We start from the raw sequence: 23,222 nt of genomic DNA, 5'->3' as shown, positions 1-23,222 counted from the left end.
ATTGAAATTGTTTGTGTTAACCTTTTTGGTATATTTATTTCTAAATTAAATTTCCAGTGTTAGGTTGCAGTTGCTTTTAATTTAGCATGCCTGAGGGAAAACTTTTTTAACCAACGCAGCTTAGTATGCTGGAGTTTATTTAGAATCATAGATGATTATCAAGGCATTATTTTGTCATTCTTGTTACGTTTGTTGATCTGATTTTTGTAATAAAGTTTGAAGTAGAAGCTTTGATGTGCAATGCTATTATCACATGTACAGAAACTTATCTTAAGCTATTATGGTAATTCCAATTTGAAGAGACTAATCCCAATGTGCTGTTCCCGAGCTTTACAGCAATAAGTCTTGTTTTCCCCATCCCAATAATGAACTCCAATCAAATTTGTCTGTACTTTAGGATAAGGGGCCAGTTTGCTATTGTAAATACTGATTTGCCTTATCAACAGTGCTATCTCAGAAGCCTGTTGGGCATATCAAAAAATAAAGTGGTCATTATTTAACTGTTTTGTTATAACACTGCATGGACTAATGTATTTTACATCTTATAACTTGATTATGAATTTAATGTTTTCTACACAGCTACTTGGTGACCAGCTTAATGGGAGCAGATCTAAACAACATAGTTAAATGTCAGAAGCTCACAGATGATCATGTACAGTTCCTAATTTATCAGATTCTTCGGGGCCTTAAGGTGAGGATTTCTGTTTTTCACCAATTTCACCAGTTCTCTTTGGATGTAATCACTTTTGCAGGAATATGGCTGACTTCATAAATTTGGCAATTGGAATTTAACACATTTCTTAATATTAGTCATTTTGTGTGTAATTCTAAACAAAAGTGCTAGAATCCTGCATCGTAGGGAGTTGGGGGAGCCGTTTGGCTCAGTGTGCTGATCTGTCGAATCCAATTAGTTCCACTTGCTACTTTAACTCCCCCCATGATTTTTTTTCTTTTGAATTATCCAGTTTTTTTTAAAGTTTATTTAATCCATTTTTTTTCAGGCCTTGCATTCCAGATCATCATAAATTGCTACTTTTAAAAAGAAAATGTTTTTGCTTCTTTCTTCTCTTAAATTGGGATTGTCGATTATCAACATTTTTGCCAGTTTCATGTTATTTACACTTCAACACTGTTAAATAATTCTTAGCATCCCTTTAAAGTTAGCCTCAACTGATGAGTATGCTGTTAAACATAATATTCAACCTGACGCATGGCCAATGATTGCTAAAGATCTAGTATAACGTAGACTGAAACATAGAATGCAAAATTATAAGGTGGAGGAATTTGTATGCCTTTTGTAATAGCATTATCAACATGATTTATGTATGTAACACCAACAAAAAGCCATTTTCTCAACCAAGATTTCTGTTCTTTTGCCCCATCTTGTAAAACCACAGTTTATAATGAGTTCACATTTTACCTTCATTACTGTGTGTGCTAGTTTTGCTAATCCTTGTACTCCTGGAGTTTACTGTTCTCACTGATTCTATAGATGACAATATTTGGAAATAAACTTTGAAATTATGCTTCTGTGCCCAAGTCTAGGTCATTAGTGTGTATCAGCACAAACTCTAAAATAGATTCCTGGAGAACACCACTTTCAGCCAGTCTGAAAAGCATTCACTCACTCTAATCTTTCATTGTTATTTAGTTAATTTTATATCCATGCTATCTATCTTTTGTTTAATCCCACAGGATTCACTGCTATTAAACAGTATTATGTGGGACTTTACAGACTATCAAAAGGCATTTAATATCGCAACCCAAATGCACAATCTTCACCAACCCCCCTTTTTCTTTCCTCAGAAACCTTGAAAATCCATTCCAGATTCATAACCTCACATTGCTCCAAATATTTCTGTGATGCTTGGCTTCTTGAATGCAGCCTGACTTGGAGAATATATGGAATGTATCACTTCCTAATAATTTAAATATTCTGATCTGATGAACAGTGTCTTGTGAAACAATTTTATATACAGTGGATATCCTCATAATCACTAATTCTCAGCTAATACAAGTCCTCATTCAATGTTTGTGAGAAGATTTGTAGCTCGGGTGCTCGTTGATTTGGTTCTGTTCGCCGAGCTGGGAATTTGTGTTACAGACGTTTCGTCCCCTGTCGGGGTGACATCCTCAGTGCTTGGGAGCCTCCTGTGAAGCGCTTCTGTGTTGTTTCCTCTGGCATTTATAGTGGTTTGTCTCTGCCGCTCCCGGTTGTCAGTTCCAGCTGTCGGCTGCAGTGGCCGGTATATTGGGTCCAGGTCGATGTGTTTGTTGTTAGCACTCATCCACAGATTCTATGCCTCTAGGAATTCCCTGGCTGTTCTGTTTGGCTTGTCCTATAATGTAGTGTTGTCCCAGTCGAACTCATGTTGCTTGTCATCTGAGTGTGTGGCTACTAAGGATAGCTGGTCGTGTTGTTTTGTGGCTAGTTGGTGTAGCTATCCTTCGTAGCCACACACAGATGACAAGCAACATGAGTTCGACTGGGACAACACTACTATTATAGGACAAGCCAAACAGAACAGCCAGGAAATTCCTAGAGGCATGGCACTCATCCACAGATTCTATCAACAAACACATCGACCTGGACCCAATATACCGGCCACTGCAGCGGACAGCTGGAACTGACAACAGGAAGCGGCAGAGACAAACCACTATAAATGCCGGAGGAAACAACACAGAAGCACTTTACAGGAGGCTCCCAAGCACTGAGGATGTCACCTAGACAGGGGATGAAACGTCTGCAACACAAATTCCCAGCTCGGCGAACAGAACCACAACAACAAGTCCTCATTTAGTGAGAATCTGAATATTCTCTGCAAAATTGTACCACATTGACACTTAAGAATCAAAATAAGCCGTTATTGGTTTCAGTATTTTCAGTCCAGTATCTTTCATAAACCCAAACATCCTTGTTAACATTCAACATTGTCATCAGAAATTAGTAATTTTGTGTGAAATCCCATTTAAGTCGACCTGAAACTGCATTTTATTTAAAACTGCTATTTAATTTGTAGAATTGTTTAATTTCAGAACAATAGTATCTAATTTTTCTCTCCTCTTGACAGTATATCCATTCAGCTGGGATCATACATAGAGTAAGTATTTTGTGTTGAGAATGTATATTATTCTTAAGAGCTATCTGTAGAGGCATTGAAAGGAAGTAGCTATTGGCAATTTGAGTTTTTGTAGGCCGAGACACTCCCTTGTTCTTTTTAAACATTTTAGTATATCTTAAATGTTGTGATATAGCTTTATAGGTGTATGAGTGTAGACATAAAGAAGCTAACATAATGTCTTAAAACATTGAGCATTATATCAAGTGCATGTGATATGTAGTTTTGATTAAATGTAGAACTGCACCTTTGCTTTGAGAGTTTTATTGTGACTTTTCTACGTAAGGTTGGGGAAAAAAGACTTTCTAGTGAAACAGGTTCTAATGTCTGTAGGATGGCTACATCACATTGTTTTTCTTGGGTTTGAATCAAGAAATTTTTTTATAACTATCCTGTGGTCGACATCTAAATAGGAAGGAGAATTGGTTTTGACAGACTCCCAATTCCGTTTTTCTAGTGGTCTACACAAATATCAGTGAAGCAAGGTTATTTGTGTAAAAGAGAATGGGAAAACTAAAGCTTTCCTTCTCCTAAATGATAGGATGAGAATGAAATCCGATGAAGATAGGAAATTACTACCTGTCTCTCGATCTGGTTAGTAAAACTCTCAAAAGCCTGATGTTGCGATTGTTATGACCATCAGGTATTTCCACAGATTTGAGCAATGGATTGTAGGCTGAGATGCTCATGTAATCTTTATTAAATATGGAATTGTTCAAGTTAAAATAAACCACCAGTTAAGCACTTGCTTAAAAAAAATTAAAGATTAGTTTCTAACAAAGTAGTAATGAAGGTTCCTCTGGGATAAAGAGATGAAGTTGTTATCAAGATTAAAACAAGTGTACTATCTTTCCAGCAATTGAGAAGTCTCTGGTCTATTTGGGCTCCCTTTGCTGGAGTTCCTTGTTGCTGAAACAGATTAACACATGAAGTTAGGACCAATAGTTGTGGTGACTGGTTTTATTTGGATAATTTGTGTTTTCTGCAGGTGGGTTCCTCAGAACAGTACATTTTGAGAGAGAAGTTTCAGGGCTTTTGGTTCTGTAGGTATGGTACAAAGTATCAGCTGCTCTCGTCCTTCTCTGTGGTAGAGATTGTGTGTTTGGAATGTGTTATTGGAGGACGAAAAGTGATCATTTTGGGCTCATTCATAAGTTTACACAATATACCAAGTACTGTCCCAAGGCTGGCAGCAGCTCAAGAAATCAGGATTGGTATTTGCATAACTGCACAGCTGTGCCTTCAGATCAAATCTGGATCTCGAATGAGGATGCAGGTTCATGAGAGGGAATCACAGAGGGAGGCTCAGCAAGAGTTTGGGTGATGGGGGTGCTAAGAATGCAAGTCAGACGGTCATGAGTAGATGTAGGGAATGCAGTTTATAGGTCTGGGGATGGGTTGGGGGTGGTGGAGTGGGGACAGGGAAGAGGGTCATAAAGATGTGATTTTGGAGACTAGGAAGAATGTGAAAGGATGTAAGTCATATTTGACTGGTTAGTCCGTGTGAAATTTTCTACAATTATTTTGCCTTTGTTAAAGGCACATTTAATTTTCTTAATACTAGGTTCTGCTCAGTGGTCAAAAACTACTCCCAGCACTATTTTCTTTTACTCTAATTATAACTAATTTCACATCTACAGAGTGCGGGTCCTGAGCTTTTGAGTTAAGAACTTTTTATTGAATAGCATATCCTATGTTATTTATAACAAGCACAATACTGAACCATCCCCAACTAACACGCTTGCAAAATGTATAAGTGTCCAACATTATATGTAACTCTGCAATTGGACAAACTTGCTTTAAAAAAAAATGCAAATAATTACACAGGACATTAATTTAAATTTGCTAGGTGAAGTTAGTGCAGTGCACCTGCATATCCTGCAGGCCATATATGTATTAATATCCATGGCCCTGTCCTTTCTGACAGAACATGCCCACTTTCTGTGCTTGTTTCAATTCCACAAAGCAAGTGGCAGCCATTTGTCGATTCAATTCGATACCTTGCCCAGTCAGAGTCAACCTTTCAAGTTTAAAATTTACATGAACATTGACTATTAACTATTGGTCATTATGAACTGCATTCTCCATGGTAAGATCTCTACCAATCAGTTCGCTTGTCAATTAGTTGGCGCTGTCTGAAATGTTTTTCTTTTACCTAGGTATTTTGCAATTTGTTTTGATGAGTACAAATCGTGGTTTCAAGGAGCCCTGACAAAACTGGAATTAGTAGGAATCGGAGAAAACTAAACTCTGCTGTTTGGGGTCATACCTAGCACAAAAATATCTGTGGCTGTTGGAGTCAATCACCTCGGCTTCAAGCTTACTTTTAGGAGTTCCTCAGAATGTTGTCCTAGGCCTAAACATCTTTTGTTTCATCAATGATCTTCATTTTCATAATAAACTTGAAGTGGGGATGTTTGATTGTACAATCACGTTCAATATTTGCAACTCCTCAGATATGGAAGCAGTCCAAATCCATATGGAGTAAGAGCCAAACAACACCAGGCCTGGGCTGATACATTCACGCCACATCGATGCCATCTCCAGCTCCCACCCAGAATCTACCCATCATTCTTTCTTTGATGTTCATTGGTACTACCATTGCTGAAACCCAATTGTCAACATCTTGGGTGTTACCAATGATCATTAATCTTAACTGGGTCAGTTATTAATACTGTGATTATAATAGCATGGCAGAAGCTCAGAATTCTGTGACCAGTGACTTCCGACCTGTTTCTCCCGTGCCTGTCTATTTTCCAGTTTGGGATTGAATTCATTGGAGTTGAGAAGAATGAGAGGGGGTCTCATTGAAATGGATAAAATTCTGACAGGACTGGATATTCTTAATATAGGGCTGATGTTTCCCCTAACCTGGGTGGGGGACAAGGGTCATATTCTTGGGTTACATTTTTATAGTGAGGCAAACTTTCTTCACTTCAAGCATGGTGAATCTGTGAAAATCGCTATTGCAAAAGGCTAAGGCGTTGAAGTCACTGAATACATTTTTTTAAAAAAAGCTAAAGTATGGAGAGAAAGTAGGATGACTGCATTAAGATTGAGAATCAACTATGACCATATTGAATTGCATTGTGGGCTTGATGACTGGCCCAACCCTAATCCTATTTATGTTCATTTGTAAGGCACATGTCAGAGCCTGATAGAATAGTTTTCATTTGTTTGGATGAGTGTAGCTCTAATAACATTGGGCTTGACACCATCGAGAATACAGCAGCTAGTGCAAGTTGCACCCCATTCATCACCTTTAATGTTTACTGCCTTTGCCAACAAAGCACAGTGGCAGTAGTGTGCACCTCTACAAGGTGCATTGCAGTAATTCACCAAGGCCCTGCTGATAGCTCTTTCTAAACCTGTGACCTTCACCACCTAAAAGGACAAAGGCAACAGATGCATGGTAATCCTGCAAGTTGCACTTCATCCTGACTTGGAATTATTTCATTGTATATTTTGCTGCAGGTCAAAATTCTTTGAATACTGTTCATAGAAATACTATGGGTGTCCTTGAATCCCAACAATTGCAGCAGTTTAAGAAGGCAACTCCCTTCTGCATGGTTGGGATTGAAATTAATGGTGCGCATGTGGTTAGTAAGAGTCTGCTGGAGAATGACTGACTGACTGACTGACGTGAATATGGGCAGAGAACTTTTATGGAATAGTGGGACAATCCATATTAAGTATGAAAGCCACAAACCATTGATCTTAATTTGAGTGAAATGTGGATAATGAGTATCACTTCGTGATTGCATTGAGATGAATTTGCTCAGAAGTCATAGATTGCTTTCCTGCTTGGAAGAATTCAAATATGTTAATATTTTAATTAGTTCTTTATGGAAAATAAACTAGAATTGAGTGTAAGTTGATTAACCTTGTACCAAGTTCTACTCCAGATTTATTTGGAAACGTTTACTTTCTCAACAAAATTATTGAAAATTGGATCAGTTGTTTGAGCAGTCGAGATTGGAAAGCTCACTTGTCTGAAAGCTCATTGTGCTTTGGACAAGCTGTTGGAGAATTTTATACAGTTAGTTCTGATACAACGTGATAGTTCCGTTCTCGTGCAAGCTTGTGTTATAAGAAAATTGCACAATAGCAGAGCCATTTAAACCGATGGAGCAGCAATTTCATTTTACCTAACGTAGGTAATGAAAGCTTCTGTTCTACAAATAGTGGTCTAAATTCTTCAATTGCGTTAAAGCCAATTTGCGTTGTTCTGCTGTAACACATGCTTTTTCAAGTTGTAATGTGAAATATACAAGCATTAGTTGTGTCTTGACCAGCATCTACGGTGATTGTTTTGTTTTTGTGTGCTCGTAATAGAAGATTGCTACACTTTGAAAATCGAGGCACTAAAAAAGCTACGCTTCGAAAATGTTTGATATTGTAAATAATGCATCAGAGAATCCAGGAGTTCAAAGTAGTGTAGGTAAGTTGGGCCCATCAATTCGAAGGCATCCTTTTAATGTAAAGTTGCCAATCTGAGCCAAAATGCTTGGATGTTGTCGTGACCTTCATTTACGTAGGCTTTTATCATTTAGCTTGTGCTTATTAGAATGGTCCAGAATGTACTTGAACCACTTGCAAAGTGGCTAAACAGTCGAGAAAAATCATTCAAAGATGTTATTTCTTATTTTGTTGCAGGATTTGAAACCCAGCAATCTAGCAGTGAATGAAGATTGTGAACTAAAGGCAAGGAATCTAAATATTTTTAACAGTTCAATTGTTGCCTGATTTGCTTGAATACCATTCCCTTAATGAGAATATTTAGAATAACTATCTGTTCTCAAGTGGATAACTGGAGATGGTAGGAACTTGGAAACAAAATATTAATGTTTGATTAATATGTTTGATTTTTGTGGAATAATTGCTATCTTCAAATGGATTTCATAATGAAAGAAGTTGCCAGGGCTGGAGGATTTCGGCTATAGGGAGAGCCTGAATAGGCTGGAGCTGTTTTCCCTGGCACATCAGAGGCTTATTGAGGTTTATAAAATCATGAGGGGCATGGATAGGGTAAATAGACTAGGTCTTTTCCCTGGAGTGGGGGGGGGGGGGAGGGGGGAGGAGGAGAAGAGGGAAGACTATGGTCTAGAACTAGAAGGCATAGGTCTAAGGTGAGAGGGGAAAGATTTAAAAGGGACCTAAGGGCCAATATTTTCATGCAGAGAGTGGTGCATGTATGGAATGAGCCATCAGATGAAGTGTTGGAGGCTGGTACAATTGCCACATTTGAAAGACATCTGGATGGGTAAATGAATAGGAAGGGTTTAGAGGGGTGTGGACTAAGTACTGGTAAATGGGACTAGATTAGGTTAGAATGTCTGGTCAGCATAGAAGAGTTGGATCAAAGGGTCTGTTTCTGTGCTGTACATCTCTGACAAAGTATTTTTGCACTTTTTTGTTTTCTTTCTGAAGTATCACATGCGGCTGTCTGTGAAATAGTCCTAAAAACATGGAAGTCTTTTTGAATCTGTCACCTTGAAGCAAAATCACAGTATGGATGCCTCTGCAATTTAAAAAAAAAATTAACATTGTGATTATGACTTGATGTTGAAATTCAGCAAGAAGCTTTCTACTTCTCCAAACAGCAGTTTTATATAAAATGTTGAAATTTACTTTTGTGCAAAGCAGCTTGCGCTACTTAGAAACTATTCAATTTATTAACCACCACCTCCTGAACCAGAAGAGACAAAACTCCCCCAGAAAACCGAGTTTCTTTAGAAATTATTCTCTGGGAAATCCCCCTCTATCCCTAAAAGTAGTAAAACATCTAAAAAGTTCTGTGGTAAGCAGAGAATTTCCTCCAGAGCGCACTTGCCTTGTGTACGTAGTTATGTTTGACACTGTCCATCTCTCTTCAATTTTGCAACTTATTTTCACAAGACATGACAGAAACTTGTTACAAAGAGCAGCTACTGGAAGGCAGTACCTCTTGGCATCTAACATAGTTTTGTGCGTGCAATACTTGTACTTCAGTCCCTCTCACGGACTTAACTCAAAACGTGTGTCCATAGGTAGTCACTTGTAATAGATTTCGATCCTCTTTTCAAAATCGATGCTGTTTCAGGATAAAAACAAAATCTGGCTTTCTTAGCTCATCTTTGCAAGTAAAGTCCTTTTTTAAACAAATTACCAAATTAGGGGCCTTTTTCTGAACCTTCCTTTCAAGGCTTATATCTCCACTGCTATAAGAGTGGAAAAGCTAGGCTTTTAAGAGGCCCGATCTGTATCTACTGTGAAGATGCTTAAGGCCATTGATCAGAGGATAAAAACCCATTGAATTGAGAAGTTAACTGTTGCTAATTTCACAGATTCTGTCAGGCATGCTGAGTCTTGCCAGCTATTTTAAATTCCTATTTCCAATATGTACAGTAATTTGCTTTCAGAAACCTTGATTCTCACTTTTCTCTGGGGGATGCATTGGCTAGGAATGTGATGTCATAACTTTTTGTATTGTTGAATGTTCCATGTCCCTCCATCCTCACCTCTAGCGCTTCATATGGCTGACAATACTATTCCTGTTTGCTACTACTTCTAGCCAACTGCATGGCACTAACTTTTGTATATTTCCCCTTCATCTATCACTGTACAGTTAGTGCAGCTTGTGTTTTGCTCACGTGCAAGAAGATAGCATCCATAAATTTACTTGTGTATTCAAAGTTTGGACCTTGAAAATGTAAACATGTGGAGGCAGTGGTTGACTATATACTATTAATCATTCTTTTTAATTAACTTTGAATGAGAAGTTGAGTTGATTGCATGCTCTTTTTGAAGAGCAGAATTCTGAAGGGAGAGCATATTAAACAGGTTAAAGAAAGTAAATAGATGTATAAGTCCTATTCCTACATTGTAGGAAAATAGTGATTAAGTGTCTGACTTGTGCAATATATTACACAATACTGGTGTTCTTTTCATAATGTTTGAATTTGCTCACAATATGGATAATTGCCGCCTCCTCTGTGGCATGTTGAAACTGAAAGATGATGGGAAGATGCACTCTAGGATTTCTGAAGTGGAGGCAGGCTTAGAAAAACAGCTGAGATCAAAACCAGGATTACCTACAAAGCAGTGCAATCAAAATTGGTTTCACCACTCAAATTGACTGTTAATACAGTCTTTTGGCTCTGTTTTACAACTATACTTTTAAAATTAAATAGCAGAGTTTGAAACAGGCTCAAATATTCAGTGCTTCAAAGTCATAACCAATCTGTGGAACGAAACGTCAAAAGGTTTCAAGAATTCAGCTGACAAAGTCCATTTCACAGCATGTTCTGGTTCCGTCTAAAAGCATATAGAAGAGAGATGGAACAGGAATGTTTTTTGTGTGAAATGGATCGGCTTTGCAAAGTAATTTTCTCCCCACCCCACCTGCTATGGCAGCTCATTCCATACACGTACCACCCTCTGCGTGAAAAAGTTGCCCCGTAGGTCTCTTTTATATCTTTCCCCTCTCACCCTAAACCTATACTCTCTAGTTCTGGACTCCCCCACCACAGGGAAAAGACTTTGTCTATTTATCCCATCCATGCCCCTCATGATTTTGTGAACTTCTACAAGGTCACCCTCAGCCTCTGACGCTCCAGGGAAAACTGCTCCAGCCTGTTCAACCTCTCCCTGTAGCTCAGATCCTCCAATCCTGGCAACATCCTTGTGAACCTTGAAAGTTTCACAACATCTTTCTGATAGAAAGGAGACAAGAGCTGCATGCAATATTCCAACAGTGGCCTAACCAATGTCCTGTACAGCCGCAACATGACCACTCAACCCCGTACTCCATACTCTGACCAATAAAGGAAAGCACACCAAACGCCGCCTTCACTATCCTATCTACCTCCGACTCCACTTTCAAGGATCTAGGAACCTGGACTCCAAGGTCTTTGTTCAGCAATACTCTCTAGGACCGTACCATTAAGTGTATAAGTCCGGCTAAGATTTGCTTTTCCCAAAGTGCGGCACCTCACATTTATCTAAATTAAACTCCATCTGCTATTCTCAGCCCATCGGCCCATCTGATTAAGATCCCGTTGTAATCTGAGGTGACCCATCGCTGTCCACTACACGTCCAATTTTGGTGTCATCTGCAAACTTACTAAGTATGCTTCTTATGCTCACATCCAAATCATTTATATAAATGATGAAAAGTAGAGGACGAAGCACTGATCCTTGCAGCACTCCACTGGTCATAGGCCTCCAGTCTGAAAAACAACCCTCCACCACCACCCTCTGTCTTCTACCTTTGAGCCAGTTCTGTATCCAAATGGCTAGTTCTCCCTGTATTTCGTGATGTCAAACCTTGCTAACCAGTCTCCCATGGGGAATCTTGTCAAATGCCTTACTGAAGTCCATCTAGATCACGTCTATCGCTCTGCCCTCATCAATCCTCTGTTATTCAATCAAGTTTGTGAGACATGGTTTCCCACACACACAGCCATGTTGACTATCCCTGATCAGTCCTTGCCTTTCCAAATAAATGTATATCCTGTCCTTCAGGATTCCCTCCAACAACTTGCCCACCACAGAGGCCAGGCTCACTGGTCTATAGTTCCCTGGCTTGACCTTACCACCCTTCTTAAACAGTGGCACATGTTAGAAAACCTCCAGTCTTCCGGCACCTCACCTGTGACTATCGATGATACAAATCGGTAAGAGGCCCAACAATCACTTCCTGAGCTTCCCACAGAGTTCGAGGGTACACCTGATCAGGTCCTGGGGATCCTTCCACCTTGATGTGTTTCAAGATATCCAGCACTTCCTCCTCTGTAATATGGGTATTTTTCAAGATGTCACCATCTATTTCCCTACATTATATATCTTCCATGTCCCTTTCCACTGTCAACACCGATGCTAAATACTTGTTTAGTACCTCCCCCATTTTCTGCAGCTCCACACAAAGGCCGCCTTGCTGATCTTTTGAGGGCCCTTTTTTCTCCCTAGTTATCCTTTGGTCCTTAATGCATTTGTAAAAACCCTTTTGGATTTTCCTTCATTCTATTTGCCAAAGCTATCTTATGTCCCCTTTTTGCCCTCCTGATTTCCCTCTTTAAGTATACTCCTACTGTCTTTATACTTTTCTAAGGATTCACTCGATCTATCCTGTCTATACCTTACATATGCTTCCTTCTTTTTCTCAACCAAGCCCTCAATTTCTTTAGTCATTCAACATTCCCTATACCTACCAGCCTTTCCTTTTGCCCTAACAGGAATACATTTTCTCTGGATTGTCATTACGTCATTTCTGAAGGCTTCCTATTTTCTAGCCGAGCCGTTACCTGTGAATATTTGCCTCCAATTAGCTCTTGAAAGTTTTTTAGATTAGATTTCTTACAATATCGAAACAGGCCCTTTGGCCCAACAAGTCCACACTGACCCTCTGAAGAGTAACCCACCCAGACCCATTCCCTCTGACTAATGCACCTAACACTATGGGCAATTTAGCATGATCAATTCACCTGACCTGCAAATCTTTGGATTGTGGGAGGAAACCAGAGCACCCGGAGGCAACCCATGCAGACACGGAGAGAACGTGCAAACTTCATACAGACAGTCACTCGAGGTGGGAATTGAACCCAGGTCCCTATTGCTGTGAGGCAACAGTGCTAACCACTAAGCCACCGTGCTGTCCTAATACTGTCAAAATTGGCCATTCTCCAATGTAGAACTTCAACTTTTAGTTCTGGTCTATCCTCTTCCATCACTATTTTAAAAACTAATAGAATTACGATCGTTGGCCCCACTGACACCTAAGTCACCTGCTCTGCCTTATTTCCCAAGAGTAGGTCAAGTTTTGTTCTTTCTCTACGAGGTACACCCACATACTGAATCAGAAGATTTTCTTGTACACACTTAACAAATGCCTCTCTGTCTAAACACTTAACACTATGGCAGTCCCAGTCTATGTTTGAAAAGTTAAAATCCCCTACCTTAACCACCTTTATTATTATTGCAGATAACTGAGATCTCCTTACAATTTTGTTTATCAATATCCCTCTGACTATTGGGGGGCCTATAATATAATCCCAATAAGGTGACCGTCCTTTTCTTATTTCTGTTCCACCCAAATAACTTCCCTGGATGTATTTCTGGGAATATCCCCTCTCAGTACAGCTGTAATGGTATCCCTTATTGAAAACACCCCTCCACCTCCTTTTGTCCTTCCTATAGCATTTGTATCCTGGAGCATTAAGCTGCCAGTCTTGTCCATCTCTGAGCCATGTTTCTGTAATTGCTGATATCCCAGTCCCATGTTCCTAACTATGCCCTGAGTTCATCTGCCTTCCTTGTTAGGCCCCTTGCATCGAAATAAATGCAGTTTAATGTATCAGTCCTACCTTGTTTTCTGCTTTGTCCCTGTCTGCCCTGACTGTTTTACTTCTGTTCTCAACTGTACCAATCTCAGATTGATCTTTTTCCTCACTATCTCCTATCATTAGTTTATTTCCCTATGTCTTACGGATTGGGGTTGAAGTGAGAATATTCTTTACATTCAGAAAAAACTTATTTTGACCCTTGAATACTATAACAGTCTTTAAAACTAAAATTTGTTTTTAAAATTAATTCCTCCATTTCCAGATTTTGGATTTTGGATTGGCTCGTCATACTGATGATGAAATGACTGGATATGTGGCCACCAGATGGTACAGAGCTCCAGAGATCATGCTAAATTGGATGCATTACAATCAAACAGGTAAGATGCAGTGGTGATGTGATAGACAAATCCATTTTTTAAAAATCTGAGCAATAATGAATCTTTATACTTGCAATAAATTAGTTAACAGGGTTTCATTTCTGGCCCAAGGATGAAGAAATTTGATATTTTCCAATATGTTAAAAGCTGCGTTGTTTTGCTTTTTCCTCCGCTGAGGCTTCACAATTGAGTCTTGCACTTCTTGCCATAAAATACTTCCCAAAGCAACTTTTAGGCATATTTTAAATGTAGAAAATTCAACATGAGCCCTCCAATTACTTTGTTTGCATCTTTCTCTTATTGATGGATTAAGTTGTCTGCTCTCACCCTTGCTTTCGTAAGTCCTTTGTTATTGTCCAAGTAGTTCACATTTTCACACACTGTAGTCCTGTTGAATTTCTCTAGCAGTTTGAACATGTGTATAATATATAAAAAGTTGTTTTTAATGCTGATAAATCTTGTATTTTTCATTTTTACCAAATTACTTGGTGATTGTATTTCATGTATTTTATAGTACCTTTTGATTATTTGAAATTTTTATACAGAAATTGTTTCAGCTCAACTAATTGTACCAACCGCCTGCAATTTGCTACCTGTTTGTTTAAATGAAGCTACTGTTTTTGCATTCTCAATCTTGATTCCTAGACATTTTGGTCATGGATTTAAATTGTAACCTGCTAGCATAGTTTGGTGGTTTAGTTTGGGAATCTTCATGAATTTGAGGTTATATTTCTCCCATAGGCACTGAGCTGCAATGGAAATTGATAGCATTTTAAATGAAATGTTTATGTTTTAAAGCAGTTTTTGTATCTTTGTCCATTTTGCAAACCTTGCTTTAGTAAGAAGAGCAGAGCTTAGATAATCCAAGCCAGTGCCAGAAGTAGTTAGTTCAAAAATATTGTAACGATTTGATTTTGTTTGTGGTAATTTTTCAAAAATATTTAAACTATTATTTTCTCCACTTTTGAACCTTTTTGTATCCACTTGATTAATGTTATCGGCCATTCCATTGTGATTTGTTGTTGAATCAAACTTCATATAATTTAACCTGATTTTTATTTTAAGCAGAAACTTCAGTGTCATTGACAGAAATGGAATAGATAATACATTTTGTGTATTTGTGCATCTCAGTTACACACTTTGTCCTACTTTACGGTGGGCTTATAAAACTTTAAAAGGGCAGTCTCTGACAGAAAATTTACAAGCAGAAACATCCACATTTTGATCAACCTTTTGCCTGTCCAGAGCTATTGACTTTTGAAAATTAATTACACTATAGCTATTAGCATTCTGATGACTAATGCTAATTAAAGTAAAAGTTAACTGATTCATTACATATTTCACACTATAGAATATTTCTAAACATGTAATTCCAGATTGGCTGAACTTTTATTTAAAAACAAATTCCTGAACCATAACCAATAAATGAAAATTGTACTGTAAGATGTCTTTAATCCTAAACAGCTTTTGCAGGATTAAACTAAAGTATTATTTATCTTTTCTATTTTCAGTTGATATTTGGTCTGTTGGGTGCATTATGGCAGAACTGCTGACAGGAAAGACTCTGTTTCCAGGCACAGACCGTATCCTTGATTGCTTTAGTTATTTAAAAAATTCTTTGTATTACCTATTTTTTTGTTTTATTTGAGCACAGAAAGTTTGGGTTTTTTTTCCAGTCATAAACACTTCACTTGTCTTCACAGTTGCAAGTGCTTTGTTACATTTTTACAAGTTGGGTAAGTGTCTTTAAAGACCAACTGTTTTTGTTAGACATTTAAAAATATTCAGTAAAATCATAAAATCTAAGCATTGATTACTTTATCCCGAAATGAATTATCCCTCGGGGGGAAAAAAGCTATTTCTGGATTCCTCTAAATCAATCAACTTAAATGCAAAAACTTTGGCTTAAAAAATATTTTCACATGTAAATTCTACAACATTTTTATGATGGACTTATTCACTGCAAAGTTTCTTTTCGAAATGTGTACATTGAGAAAAAAGTTTATTGTTAATTATTTGCATTCACCTTCAGCTAATTGTATAAATACCTAGTTTGAAGTATATTGCATCTCCACTTCAAAATATATTTTCAAAGAACTGACACTTTGTCAGATGGAAAATGCTGTAGAATGATCATCCTGAAATCCATCGGCCTGGCTTTTACAACATTTTTATTTCCACTTAGTTTATAGTTCAGTCACCCTATTCCCCATTCTATATGAAATATTATGATCTTAGGAATCTGTTCTTCTTTACCATAATTGATTCCCTACCTCTCAATTCAATGACCTTAACTCTTAATCCTTAATAATTAACCTACATCCCAGAAAATGCCCTCTACTCCAGTATGGTCTGTTGCCTGATTCCCTTGCTCCCCTTTCTTAATCCTTCATCAATGATAACCAATAGTCAGAGGGAAATTGAGAAACAAACTTGTAAGGAGATCTCGGCTATCTGTAAGAATAATAGAGTAGTTATGGTAAGGGATTTTAACTTTCCAAACATCGACTGGGACTGCCATAGTGTTAAAGGTTTAGGTGGAGAGGAATTTTTTGTGTGTACAAGACAATTTTCTGATTCAGTATGTGGATGTACCTACTAGAGAAGGTGCAAAACTTGACCTATTCTTGGGAAATAAGGCAGGGCAGGTGACTGAGGTGTCGGTGGTAGAGCACTTTGGGGCCAGCGACCATATTCTATTCGTTTTAAAATAGTGATGGAAAAGGATAGACCAGATCTAAAAGTCGAAGTTCTAAATTGGAGAAAGGCCAATTTTGACGGTATTAGGCAAGAACTTTCAAAAGCTGATTGGGGGCAGATGTTCGCAGGTAAAGGGACGGCTGGAAAATGGGAAGCCTTCAGAAATGAGATAACAAGAATCCAGAGAAAGTATATTCCTGTCAGGGTGAAAGGGAAGGCTGGTAGGTATAGGGAATGTTGGATGACTAAAGAAATTGAGGGTTTGGTTAAGAAAAAGAAGGAAGCATATGTCAGTATAGACAGGATTGATCGAGTGAATCCTTAATAATACTCCTATTTTCTTTATACTCTAAGAGGGAAATCAGGAGGGCAAAACGGGGACATGATAGCTTTGGCAAATAGAATTAAGGAGAATCCAAAGGGGGTTTACAAATATTAGGGACAAAAGGGTAACTAGGGAGAGAATAGGGCCCCTCGAAGATCAGCAAGGCGGCCTTTGCGTGGAGCCACAGAAAATGGGGGAGATACCAAATGAATATTTTGCATCAGTATTTACTGTGGAAAAGGATATGGAAGATATAGACTGTCAGGAAATAGAAGGTGATATCTTGCAAAATGTCCAGATTACAGAGGAGGTGCTGGATGTCTTGAAACGGTTAAAGGTGGATAAATCCCCAGGATGTGATCAGATGTACCCGAGAACTCTGTGGGAAGCTAGAGAAGTGATTGCAGGGCCTCTTGCTGAGATATTTGTATCATCGATAGTCACAGGTGTGGTGCCGGAAGACTGGAGGTTGGCTGATGTGGTGCCACTGTTTAAGAAGGGTGGAAATGACAAGCCAGGGAACTATAGACCGGTGGCCCTGACCTCGGTGGTGGGCAAGTTGTTGGAGGGAATCCTGAGGGACCGAATGTACATGTATTTGGAAAGGCAAGGACTGATTCGGGATAGTCAACATGGCTTTGTGCGTGGGAAATCATGTGTCTCAAACTTGATTGTGTTTTTTGAAGAAGTAACAAAGAAGATTTGAGGGCAGATCTATATGGACAGAAGTAACAAAGAAGATTTGAGGGCAGATCTATATGGACTTCAGTAAGGCGTTAGACAAGGTTCCCCATGGAAGACTGATGAGCAAGGTTAGATCTGATGGAATACAGGGAGGACTAGCCATTTGGATACAGAACTGGCTCAAAGGTAGAAGATAGAGGGTGGTGGTGTTTTTCAGACTGGAGGCCTGTGACCAGTGGAGTGCCACAAGGATCGGTGCTGGGCCCTCTACTTTTTGTCATTTACATAAATGATTTGGATGCGAGCAAAAGAGGTACAGTTATTAAGTTTGCAGATGACACCAAAATTGGAGGTGTAGTGGACAGTGAAGGGGGTTACCTCAGATTACAACAGGATCTGGACCCAATGGGCTGAGAAGTGGCAGATGGAGTTTAATTCAGATAAATGCAAGGTGCTGCATTTTGGGAAAGCAAATCTTAGCAGGACTTATACACTTAATGGTAAGGTCCTAGGGAGTGTTGCTGAACAAAGAGACCTTGGAGTGCAGGTTCATAGCTCCTTGAAGCTGTTTTCCCTGGAGCGTCGGAGGCTGAGGGGTGACCTTTATAGAGGTTTACAAAAATGAGGGGCATGGATAGGATAAATAGACAAAGTCTTTGCCCTGGGGGTGGGGAGTCCAGAACTAGAGGGCATAGGTTTAGGGTGAGATGGGAAAGATATAAAAAAGACCTAAGGGGCAGGGTAGTACGTGTATGGAATGAGCTGCCAGAGGATGTGGTGGAGGCTGGTACAATTGCAACATTTAAGAGGCATTTGGATGGGTATATGAATAGGAAGGGTTTGGAGGGATACGGGCTGGGCGCTGGCAGGTGGGACTAGATTGGATTGGGATATCTGGTCGGCGTGGACAGGTTGGACCGAAGGGTCTGTTTCCATGCTGTATGATTCTCTTTCATATTGTGTTCTGAAGATCTCTTGAACAACATTTCTCTACAAGTTCTACAGACTTGCAAAGACCTACCTCATTGCGCTTTTGCTTACATCTCTAATTCTTGTCCCTCTGCTTTGTCCCATGACCCACCCCAGCCTGTTTCAGGTACTGCAAATTTCTATCTGCTATTAATGTCTCAACAAAGTCTTTACATGAAGACCTCTACTGTTTTGTTGACCAGCTGTTTTTTTTTTTTTGAAACAATCATTATTTGTGTTTTAAGTATTGCTTTGAGCTTGCTGTGAATGTATTGCCAAATACAACCTAATTAACCATTACTCAACAAAGTTGAATTATTGCATTAACTCAATTTCTATGCTTCCAATAAAATTAACTAGGTCAGTTGGCTTGATTCTGGATTAGTGGTGCTGGAAGAGCAGCAGTTCAGGCAGCATCCGAGGAGCGGTAAAATCGACGTTTCGGGCAAAAGCCCTACTTCAGGAATGAAGATTATCCTGTTCCTTGCATGCTGCCTGACCTGCGCAGCAGAGAGCCTGAAGGGTGGAGAGATAAGCTAGAGGGTGGGGAGAAAGTAGCATAGAGTACAATAGGTGAGTGGGGGAGGGGATGAAGGTAATAGGAGGAGAAAGTGAGGACAGCAGATGCTGGAGATCAGAGCTGAAAATGTGTTGCTGGAAAAGCGCAGCAGGTCCGGCAGCATCCAAGGAACAGGAGAACAGGAGAATCGACGTTTCGGGCATAAGCCCTACTTCAGGAATGAAGATTATCCTGTTCCTTGCATGCTGCCTGACCTGCGCTTTTCCAGCAACACATTTCGGGCCCTATACTATCCCTAGTTACCCTTATGCCAATAGAACCATAAACGTTGATCAGCACTGCCTATCTAGAGGTGGAACAGATAAGCAGGGCTTGGAGATTTTGGATAGCTTTGTAGCTTTGAACATCTTATTTATGTGATAGACTTGCACATTGGATACTTAATTTACCAATAAAGCAAAATGCTGGTCATCAGGAAGGCCATTGACTATAAATTATGCTTGGACTATTAAGTGTTTCCATCTTTTTTTTTTACTTGTATTACATTTCTAATACAAGCAGTGTTTTGCTGTTGAGTCAAATGATTCAAGTTATTGAGGGAATTTTCTCATGCACTGTTTCAAACATCAAAATTTCAAAGGGACTAAATGCATTTTTTTTAACCTTTTTCTGTGGAGGTTGTCTCGTTTGTTGGCAATAAATAGAAAACAATTAGCAGAGTTCCATAATTACCATTAAACTAAAAGCTATCCCAATAGTCAAAATCATTAGTTTGTCAAGCTATGCGAGATCTGTGCTGCTGTCCTTCTATTTTAGAAATGTAACAATCTTGTAACAAAAAGGAAATCTCTACTTTCCTTGAGGACTAGTAGAGGGTGTGGAGCTGGGAGTGGGGGCGGAGCCGGTAACTGGAGTGGGTGTGATGGTTGGGGGAATGGGGGTGGAGTCATGAGCAGGGGTGGTGTTCCCCTCAGGGTTCTGGGGGCTGGGAATTATGACAGTGGGATCTGTGGGGGGCGTGTCAGCAGAATGCAGGTGAGTGGCGGTGGGAACGGAAGTGGTGGCAGGCACGGCAGTAGGGGTGGCGGAAGTCACTGAGCATGTGACATCAGCGATGATGAGGGGCGGAAGTGATGTCACGTGATGCATGAGGAATTGAGGGGTTTACGTTGTTGTTGTGGGAGTGGCCATGATGGGGGCGGAGTTGACATCAAAGAGCGTGGGGGTGGTAGCTGCACCAGCCGTATGGCTAATGGCGTCCGAGCAGTTCCAGAGGCCGGGGGAATCTTCTGGAATGTTTGTTGAGAGTATGAATTCTCCTGAGGATGTAGTGCAGAGTAGGTCCTTTGCAATCCTGAGAGAGTGTGGCCCTCCGCTGAAGCAGGGCTGACAGAGGTTAGGTGCTGGCGCATTGCTGCAAGCGTGGAGCAGAGGATCTTGAAGGAGAGCTGTAGTCGGTACTGTTTGTCCTGTTTGGGTCCGAATTGGCTTGATGGCTGGTTTGCAATGCAGAGTGATGCCAAAAGCTCAGGTTCAAATTGCACTATGGAAGATCCTGCCTTCTCAGCCTTGCCCTTTGCCTGAGGCATGCGACCCTCAGGTTTAACTTTCTCCATTTCTCCTTCTTCAGGGCTAATGCCCGAAACGTCGATTCTCCTGTTCCCTAGATGCTGCCTGACCTGCTGCGCTTCTCCAGCAACACATTTCCATCTCTAGTTACTAATATGTCAACTATTAGAAACAGGATATCCTCCTTTTCTCTGTCAAAATTGTTCATAGTTTTAAACACCTCAAGGTCACCTCTTAATTTCCTGTGCTGCATGAAAAATAAGCCCATTTTCTCTAATCTTGTATCTAAAATCCCTTGTTCCTGGTACTGTCACCAGGGCTTTACCATCCATCCTTAAACAAGGAGCCCAAAATGCAGCGTAATATTCCAAATGTGCTCTGATGATTTTTAGAGGTGTAGCATCACTTGCTTGCTTTTATACTCTATCCGCTTGCTTTTTAGTTCTGTTTACCCAGCCACAAATTTGCCAAAGCTGATACCAACTTCCATAAAAACTTTGCAGAAAGCAAAACGTGAAAAACTGGCAAGTTCAGTCATTGTTTTCAATTTTTAGATGCCTGACTTAGAAATGTGCATATGTTTTATGCATAAACAATTTACCATATTATCATGTCTCTAGGTTGTGAGCTATTCCATCACAACAGACCTAAAGGTTAATGGTTTCACTGCTAAATAGGCTGGGTTCTGTCCAGTTAGCTGTCTCAGCAATCAATCTCAAGTTCTTTTCTCTCTATGCTAATTTGCAGTTCCTTTTCTTATGACTTTACTTTCATGACCTTAATGTTTCCCTTTTATCTTTATTCACACAATAGTTCAATTTGTTTTGGATGTAAGTTGTTTTTTTTTTTTGCTTCTATTTAATTCTTTGCTCCAATTCACTGGCTCTGATTTTGAAGTTAGCAACCAAGTTTGTTTTGTGACCAGTCAAACTGAGTTCAGTGTCCTGATATTTCCAAGCAAAACTCATTTATTTTTCCAACTTTGTTTTTGGTTAAGACCATGCCAACTGCACATTGACACCATTTGAAACACCATTTTTTAATTACTTCTACACTTTACTTCCGTTTTGATTCTGTATTGGAAAGTGAATATTTCAGAAGTTATCTATCCATTGCATAGTATTGAATTCAATGTTCTCAACTCAAGACACTCATGGTTGTGGTTCTGTTCGCTGAGCTGGGAATTTGTGTTGCAGACGTTTCGTCCCCTGTCTAGGTGACATCCTCAGTGCTTGGGAGTCCAAACTTTGATCGAGACACTCATGTCTGAATTACTTTATAACTGATCAATGTGCGAGTAAATACTGGTTTGTGATTAGAATTTTTCTGCTACAGGACCTGAATCTATTGACAATTTTTTTAGACATGTCTTTCATTTGAGCACTGCATATTTTTAACACTAGTGATTTTATTTTTAGAACAGTAGAATATTGAATTGCATAATCCATCAATCATCTCTGCAATTATATTTGCATTGTTCTGTACTTGTATTTATGATGCCTTTTTGAGTGATTCCCTTACTCATTAATCAGTATAACATTTCTGAACTATGCTTTTGTGCCAGATCTGTGTGCGAGATAATTTACAAAATTAATCATAAAATTGATTGTAGGTTTGTTAGCATTCTATGCATGGAGCGATGCATTGTTTCAGTGAAATATTATATAATACTTACTCTCCTGCTTCAATTATCTTTTTGCTTAGAAGGAAGACCACAGCTTTGACCTCAACTATGCATGTCATATAACTGGCGACAGGAAAGTGTTTTCTTAACACTGTGGTTACTTGGTCTCTGCATGAGCCATAGTTTCATGTGTTTACACTCATTCTTTCTTTGTGTTTTGTCTTTACTAACCCCAATCCTGCTCAGACAAACATTTTAATTACTTGTTAGACCTCTGAAAGCTTGTCACAAAATTAATTTTGGGGGTAACTTTTGCATGCCATCTTAACCAAGCTTACATACTGTATAAGTATTGAGGGTGCAAATTCAAGTTCAAACCACCTTCAAGAAGTAAGGATTGACTTCTGATGTATTGACATTAAGACTGTATGTCAACTAAAATATTTAATACTTTTTTTAGTTAGGCACTTGATATCCAGTGAGCAAAGATCCAAACAACACTGAGCTGTTAAAATTAGCAACTTGGAATTTCAAACCTTGAGGACAGTTCAATCAGTACATATCAACTAGGGCAACTAGCTCATCTTTGAGGTGGTGATTAGTTGTAATGTTTGGTTTGCCTGTTATTAGAAACAAAAAAAGGAACAGGAATAGGCCGTGCAGCCCTTCAAGCCCACTATCATTCAATATGATCATGGCTGATCATCCATCTCAGTACCCTGTTCCATTTTCACCCAAACCCAAAATCTCCTTAAAAACATTCAATGTTTTGACCTCATAATAAGGCCAGTTAATTTAATCCAGAAAATATTGCCATAAATTAAATTTCTAGGAATACTAGTTGTGTTTAAAGAAAGATCAGACTGCTTTTGATAACATTTATGATTGAAAAGCATGTTAAACTTTCTGAATCTGAAAGCATGAATGTTTAAGACACTGGAGCTACCATTGCTGGTAGAATTAATCACTGGGTGTGGGTACTTTTTAAAGGGCTTTTGTTGATAGTTTACTAA

General features: G+C 39.2%; 1 protein-coding gene across 3 annotated transcripts in view; it reads left to right on the top strand.

The window, feature by feature from the left end:
- Positions 1-23,222, top strand: part of LOC122563202 (mitogen-activated protein kinase 14) — a 75,444-nt gene that overhangs the window by 39,233 nt on the left and 12,989 nt on the right. For all 3 annotated transcript variants that reach the window (XM_043716756.1, XM_043716755.1, XM_043716758.1), the window contains exons 5-9: positions 580-691; positions 3,072-3,101; positions 7,776-7,823; positions 13,704-13,818; positions 15,330-15,401. In XM_043716756.1, the coding sequence (XP_043572691.1) occupies positions 580-691; positions 3,072-3,101; positions 7,776-7,823; positions 13,704-13,818; positions 15,330-15,401 (377 nt within the window). The remainder of the gene's footprint in view (positions 1-579; positions 692-3,071; positions 3,102-7,775; positions 7,824-13,703; positions 13,819-15,329; positions 15,402-23,222) is intronic.

This window comes from Chiloscyllium plagiosum, chromosome 26 (genome assembly GCF_004010195.1).
Source record: "Chiloscyllium plagiosum isolate BGI_BamShark_2017 chromosome 26, ASM401019v2, whole genome shotgun sequence".
NCBI classification, from domain to species: domain Eukaryota; kingdom Metazoa; phylum Chordata; class Chondrichthyes; order Orectolobiformes; family Hemiscylliidae; genus Chiloscyllium; species Chiloscyllium plagiosum.
This window is presented reverse-complemented; position numbering and strand designations above follow the sequence as displayed.